This window comes from Nannospalax galili, unplaced genomic scaffold, assembly GCF_000622305.1.
Source record: "Nannospalax galili isolate Female #2095 unplaced genomic scaffold, S.galili_v1.0 scaffold398, whole genome shotgun sequence".
NCBI classification, from domain to species: domain Eukaryota; kingdom Metazoa; phylum Chordata; class Mammalia; order Rodentia; family Spalacidae; genus Nannospalax; species Nannospalax galili.
Window position 1 is genome coordinate 1,042,937 of NW_008341813.1, and position 7,181 is coordinate 1,050,117.

Consider the following 7,181-nt stretch of genomic DNA (forward strand, 5'->3'; position numbering starts at 1 on the left):
AAAGAATTCTGGAAATCAAAAAGGCAGTTGTGTCAGGGGTGGTGTCAGCTGGATTAGTTTCCCTTGGAAGTTTATGGAGAGCAAAAGAAAAGTGATTCGTTAACTCAAGAAATAGCAAGGAAAGTATGTAAGCTGTTATAAAAAGCCTTAACTTTACAAGTTAACTTGTACAAGTAACTATACTGCTTGACCTGCTTGACTTGGAAAATGATTTATCCATAGGCAGAAAGTCAGATATACTGTTTTTTTTTGTTGTTGTTGTTGTTGTTGTTGTTCCCAAGAGTTTCCAGTAATTCAGAGGAGAAAGCATGGTGTTCAAAGTTAATGTGCTGGCACTGAGGAATGAGAGATGTAGACTTTGTAGAATCTAGATATCCTGAGGAAATTCAACTGGAAGGAGTTTGGGTTGATAAAGATATACGTGAGGGGAATGTCAGTAGAACTGTTCAAAGTCAGTATGGAAGTGCAATGAAAGTTAAGGGCAAGAGGGTACTAGCTTGTTTGGAAGCTAAGGAAAAAGAACGAATGGAAAACTTGACCGAAAGAGCCCAAACCCAGGTTCACAGAAGCTAGAAGTTTGTATGTCTACTGGCTGAGATAAAAACTGATTGTTGATTTGCTGTAGCCAAGGAGGGGGGAAATCGAATGTAAATTTAAAAATTATTTTTCAAAAGTGTTGAAGAAAATTTTAAATGTGACATTCATTTGTAGTGACCCATTTATTTTGTTGAAGAATTTTACCAGTGAGAACACATTTTAAGATAACAAAATTTGAATTTTTTTAGATTATTTATGAGATTGTCAATTAATTCTATTCTTTGAAAAAAAAAACAACATAAAACAAAGGTTGAGAAAAGTGTACACTGGATAAAAGCTGTACACTGGATAAAAGCTCCCCAATGTCAGGGGAGGGAAGTCTAAAAGTTGAGAGCAGAAGTCTCATTGTAGGGAACTGAGAAGCAAACTTGAAGAGAAATTGAGCCACAGTGTAGAGGGGTGGTAGGCATCAGATCTGGGCCTGCTAGTACTAGTAATGACAGACTATACCTCCTCACATGATATTCACACCTCTGGTTGAAAAGAGGAAGAAGAGATGGGGATGGGGTGAGACAAAGTATGCTGGTTCTACCATCTTACTAGGGAACTTGTGGCAAGAGTTGAGAGTCCTGAGTATGATGGAGCACAGTAGGCTGAGCCAAGTCCTACTCACAGCGTTTCAGGGTTAGGAAGAAGCTGTCTGCAGCAGGAACAGTTGAGAGTTCAGCAGGGCTTCCACCAAGGCAGAATAAAGGACTGAACCATCTCCTGTGGTACAGGGGACAGTTCAGCTTTCCTAGCAAGAAAGGGTCAAGGGTTGAGTAGGGTCTTCAGGAGAGCTGGGAAATTGGGTGTCCCCCAGCCTGTCACAGGATCCCAGCCAGAACCAGAGCAGAAACCTTGACCCTCCACTTCTTCATTCAGACAGGACTCATGGCAGCCATGGGTTACCTAGGGAACAGATGGTGGGCATCAGATCTGGGCCTGCTGGTATCAGTATTATCAGAGTACACCTTATAGCCATAATTCAGAGCCTATCCCACCATATCAAAATTGCCTCCCAAATTCACATTAGCCCTTCCCATATCCCACGACAACATCTACACTCTTCCTCTCCACACTCACATCAAAGAGTCCTGCCCCATGCTGTTGGTAGAGCCTGGGATTAAGAAAGCCAAGAGGAGGGCGGCCGTTGAGGATTCTGTGCTCATTTATCAAGGATAAAATTCCCCCAAACACTGGAGTTGAAGCCTGCAAGGTGAAGATGCAACAGTAAGTAAGGGTTTTTCAGTGACTGGACTTTTGGGGAGTGATGCTTGGAAAGATCAGAGGTCCCTAAGGAGTCGGGTTCTGGGTGCAAGGCTTTGTGGATAGGGGAGTGAGTGCAGTTCCTGAGTGAAAGGGTTTGGAGCCAGGCTGATTCTTACCGAGGTTCCAGATACCCATGGGATGGGCACACTGTTGCTGACCACCCAGTAGCCATCAGAAAGTGCAGCAACATCGGGATAGGCACGGCCACTCGCATTGAAGTAGCTGGATGGTGGTAGATGAGAGCTGGACTTCAAGAATTGGGCTACAGCCTCCTCCTGAAGGTCATTTCTGAGTGAGTACTGGCTTGTAGGTGCTCAGCAGCCCATGAACTGAGGACTGCCCCAGCCTCCGACATAGCCACATGAACATGCACATACCTGGTATGAAGGCTGTGGGAAGACATTGCTGAAGCCACCACCACTGATGTAGTCAACTATCTCATTTGTGACTTTGAAAGGATTCTTGAAGGAGGTGCCTCCCACTGTGGTGACATAAGGGCTGAAGGAGAAGACAGTATTCAGATAGGGGATCCAGAGGGCCCTCCAAGGTATATGGAGATACACAAATAATGGTCTGAGTCTTATTGGAGGGGCCAGACTCTGTGAGGAAGCATGTATAAGGGGTTTACTAAGAAGTTGGGAATCCTCAAGTCATGGGTTGATTTGGCTGTGTATACTTTCTGTACTAAAAATAAAAACTGCAACTAAAATGCCTAGAGACTGTGGAAGAAAAACATTGATGGCCATGTTCCTCTCAGAAGTCTAGGAACCTGAGTCATAGAGGAAAAAGATGGGAATACAGCAGCCCCGACAGGTAAAGCGAAGGCTGAGCAACAGAAGCATCTGGGAGGTATCAGAGTCACAGGTGGAAGATCTGTGGCGGCTTACCTAGAGGCAGGGAAACTAGGACGGAACTTGTGTCTTCCAGAGACAGACCAGCACCCAGCTCCAGTGTCACCTGGAGAGGCACATGGAACATTCAGGTAGGCTCATATGCCAGAGAGGAACTGCAGGTATCAACTCTTACTGCAAGCCAGAGTTTAGAGATCATGCCAATACTCCTTTTTACTGATATGACCTGAGTTCATATTGTGAGTCAGGAACCAGGCTGAAGGGTCAGTTGGGTTAAAGCTCCCAGGTGGGGTGGGAGGGAAGTTCAAGTTGAGGGTAGGAGGTCACCTGAGGCAAAGAGCATGGTGAGACCCCGGGCAGCGGCCTTCATGAACTCCGTGTTGACTCTCTGGATGTAGGCACTGCTAAGGGAGTCTTCATCATCTCCATAGCTCACGGTATGCACATGTGGCAAAGTTGACTCATTACTGAGAAGCAGGAGCCACTGCAGGAAGGGCTCCTGTGCTTCATGTCGGCCTGTAATTTTTTAAAAGACAGTAGGAGTATGGGTGGTCATTGGAGGGTTGCTAGGATCTCTTTCCACACCATGGTATTATACCCTTGATGGAGCAGAGATCAATCTACTGTCCCCACCCCCTTGCTAGTTCTTTTAGCAATACCAGGGCTACTGTAGACCCAAGTGGAGATGTTGGCACCAGCACTCATCAGATATTCCACATCCAGACTGGCCTCAATCCCAGCTCGGCCTCGGCCCTGTTTTCCAACCACACGGGTTACTGATGCCTGGTGTGCAAAATCACCACCAAACAGGCGCATGAACTCGGCCAGGTCTGAGTTATGGAAGTACTGTTCCAGGAACTATGGAAAGAATCAAAGTAGGAATCATGGATCAGAAGGTAGAACCCAGGGTAGTAAGGCACTTAAGATACCTTAAAGAGGCTTTGAGGACCCTAAGACTGCTCAGCTCACCTGGGCACAGGCCTGGCTGTTGTTGGTGGTGCCAGAACCTACGTCTCGTGCTGTCAGATTGTATCGCTGACGGATCACAGAGGGAGTCACTCCCAGGTGCAGGTCAACAGTTCCTGCCCCTTGTGGCTCAAGGCGTTGTCTCAGGGATGATGTGGGGGGAAAGCGGTGTAGTCCCCCCACTATAGAAAGAGTTCAAGTTTAAGGAGGTGATCTTACAGACACCAGTACTCTATCACTGACAACACCTCATACCCCTCCCCCTGTGGTATCTAAACTTCTCCAGCATCTACATTTGCCTTCTCCAACCCTTACCAACCCCACTGGGCTTACCAAAGTCTACATGAGGGGCCAAGGCCTGAGGAAGCTGGTAGGGATGTGGTGACCTTATAATATGGGTCTCTGTAGGTCCCCTTACATAGCGATGAAACTCAGCCCCAGGGAGCAACAGTTCTGCCTGTCTGGAGGTCAAAGATCACAAAACAGAAGTCAGAAACGGAAGGGAGCAGAGGTGGCTCCAGTCATCTCTGGGCATTAGCTGCCATCCACATGCTGTCCTCAAGCTTGCAACTCCCTTCTTCTGGGGTGTCTAGTCTCTTTGATGGGATGATTGATGCCCTCCATGGGGCAATCATTACTTCTCACCGCACAGTCATCCAGCAAGTCAGAAAGTCTTGTGTGGTCACTGAATGGCAGTTCCAGGCTCCAGCTGCCAGGAGCCATTTTTGGACAGTTTGAAGGGTCAGTGGTGATGGCTGGACCAGCTCAGCTACATCCTCTAAGGTCAGGTGTTTTCCTGCAGGATTCAGAAGAGGATCTTGTCTTTACATCAGGATTTCCCAAAGAGGCTGTGTAGGTGCTGATGGAGTGGGGTCTAAGGGAAGAAAAGGCTGGAGAGCCCTGGAATGCTATGACCAAGAAGTATGATTTACTCTGATGGCTGGCAGGGTTGCACATGTTGCACCACAGAGTGCACTGGCCATGCTCAGGAAATAAAGAGGTTAATAAAGTTAAAAAATTCCATTTTAAGCTTATCTCCCCAAAAAAGTTTTCCAAACTTTTGAAGCCAATTATACAATAACATCTAATTTAGCTCAAATCTTCATAGTTACGATGGTGAGTCACTATTTCCTGAATGCATGGAGCTTCTTGGGTGACCTGAAATGTCTCCCCCGCCTCCATTCTTCACACACAGAGACACATCCTTGCCTTGCCATGAAGGGCTTGAAGCAGGGGCAGGATCCAGTCCAGCCTGACCACCAGAGGGAATGTTTTGGAATAGAGTGAGGAGTGCTCTGAGGACGGGTGTGGAGGAGAGGAAACTGCAGACAGTCACGGTGCTGGGCAGTCTTCCAGGAGAGGGTAAACAACTAAGTTGGTGGCAGTGAGGGGATGGCCAGAATGGATTCATTGAAAGGCAATTTAGGAGCTGAACTTCAGCTTCAGTGCATAAACAGGAGGACGTGCGAGGATATTTGAAAGTGGAAGAAGGAAGTTGAAATGATAGGCACTTATACATATTGTTATTTCTGGTAGATGGGAAGTAGAAGTCAAAGTTTCAATCTAGATCTGGTCATAAAGCCTGGGCTTGGAACCATGTCTACTTCCTATTCCCCTTACTGGGGGCTGAACCTAGGGTTTGGCATCTGCTAGGTGTGTCCTACCTCTAAGCTATATCCAAAGCCCCACTCTCCATTTTAAAAAGTTTTCAAATTGGGTCTTGCTACACTGCTCAGACAGGCCTTGGACTCAAAATCCTCCTGCCTATCCCACCAGTCCTAGAGTTACATGATGGGTTTTAGATTTGGAAAATTTAGTGTGTGTGTGTGTGTGTGTGTGTGTGTGTGTGTGTGTGTCACTAGGGCATATATGTAGAGGTTAGAGGAAAATTTACAGGGGTCTTCCCTCTCCTTCCACTATGTGGTTCCAGGGACTGAACTCAGGTTGTCAGGCTCGGTGGTAAGTCTGAGCAATCTTGCTGTCCCAGGATGCTCTTGATGGTTGCTTGCACGCATGTGTATTTGAAGAATGTGGCAGTTGCTGCCATTTATCTGCCATACCAGAAATATGACTTTACATGATCTGCACCAGCCGGGGCCTGCCCAGCCCGCCTCCCACTTCCTGCCCCACTTGGGATAGGCACCGTAGTGAGGAGACCTGGGATCCGACACAGCCTGCACCAGCTCCGAGAGTCTCTTGACGTTCTGCTGTTTCAGGGCAAAAGTGAGACTCAGCTTTTCCTCAGGGTCCACACGGCCCAGGGACACCCAGCCTGCGGGCAGCCTGCAGGGTCAGGGACACGACTTGGTTAGGCTATAGATGGGAAATACAGATCATGTAAGATTCAGGATAGGAAGCTGAGTCTCTCTTCTGGTTGGGAGTCCAAAGGAAGACAAGGAAATGAATGACAGGAGATTAAGCCTAAGAGATAAACGATAAGGCTATGGAGTGGGTACCAGGAGCTGCTGTGCTGGCGAGGGCTGCTAGAACCAGGATAGCAGATGCAGAAAGGGATATGGGGAAGGGAACAGCCAGTGCTAAATCAACTCACGTCCACCGCTGGTCCGGCTCTGGGCTGTAATTGCATTTGCTGGCGATGACGAGGGCAAGGAACCCTAGGAGGCTGCAGGGATGGCAGGTGGGCTTCATCAGGAGTTGAACTGTCACTATGTTCCCACTTTCTAACCTATAACCCCTCTAACATAATCCCTTTTACCGGCCCTCCCCACAATTTCTCACCAGGCTTGGAGTCCCATTCCGGCTTTCTGGCTGATCTGTAGTCATGTGACAAGTCACATGCCCACTGTCTTTCACCAAGGTCATCTCCCTGCCTAGTAACTAGTGACGGTGCTGACTCCTCCCTCCTAATGCTGGGGCTGCTACTAGAATTCCTCCTCTCCCAGGCCTTGTTCAGCACCTAACCCTGGAGCTCCTCAGTCACTCCCTGAATCTGTCTCTCAAGGAATCTCAAGGGAGTGGGCTCTGAAGGCCTGTGGATGTGGGCTATCCTTGGATGTGCAATTTTTTTTTAAATCTCTTAAAAAAAAAAAACAGCCTAGGTTTCTTCATTTACAGTTCAGCAGCTGTTATATAAAAATTATCTGCCTCTGGGTTGCAATGAAAATTGACAGAGATAAAGCAAGTGAATCATTGAACAGAGAACCTGACCTGGTGAAGACTCATCAAACTCGAGCTCTTACCATAATGTGGGCATTTCTCAGTCTCAAGGTGTGTGTTGTGAGCGACGGTAGGGTTCTCCTCATTCCCCTGCTTTTTAACCACTCCCACTCCTTTTCAGACTCTCAGAATTAGAACCCTAGAAAGCTGCTACATCTGAGCTTCTACCCAGGTGTTACCCATGTTAGAGGGAAAGGATGGACTCCAGAGAGTCTAAAGCTTGACTCCTGAGCTCCCAGTGCTACTCCCACCCCAGATGTCCCCATCCACACCATCCCTCTGGGCCTCTTGAGGTACCCAAAGTACCATGCCAGGATAACTTCTGGTTATCCCCACAGA

The 7,181-nt window shown here is 47.6% G+C and overlaps 1 protein-coding gene across 1 annotated transcript; it reads right to left on the reverse strand.

The window, feature by feature from the left end:
• Positions 1-261: 261 nt before the first annotated feature.
• On the reverse strand, positions 262-6,481 carry Tpp1 (tripeptidyl peptidase 1). The gene is made up of 13 exons (XM_008837396.3): positions 6,405-6,481; positions 6,217-6,288; positions 5,809-5,948; positions 4,311-4,461; positions 3,999-4,126; positions 3,669-3,847; positions 3,359-3,557; positions 3,027-3,215; positions 2,736-2,805; positions 2,226-2,346; positions 1,965-2,123; positions 1,663-1,788; positions 262-1,488 (listed from the first exon to the last, which is right to left on the reverse strand). The coding sequence occupies exons 1-13, from the start codon at positions 6,419-6,421 to the stop codon at positions 1,348-1,350; spliced, it is 1,692 nt and encodes a 563-aa protein (XP_008835618.1). The 5' UTR covers positions 6,422-6,481; the 3' UTR covers positions 262-1,347.
• Positions 6,482-7,181: the final 700 nt, after the last annotated feature.

Excerpts from the sequence above, each read along its gene's own strand:
- Tpp1 (XM_008837396.3), bottom strand. Across the intron at positions 3,558-3,668 it reads ACAGCCAGGCCTGTGCCCAG|TTCCTGGAACAGTACTTCCA; the intron begins GTGAGCTGAGCA and ends TTCTTTCCATAG. Across the intron at positions 1,489-1,662 it reads ATGGGGCAGGACTCTTTGAT|GTAACCCATGGCTGCCATGA; the intron begins GTGAGTGTGGAG and ends TCTGTTCCCTAG.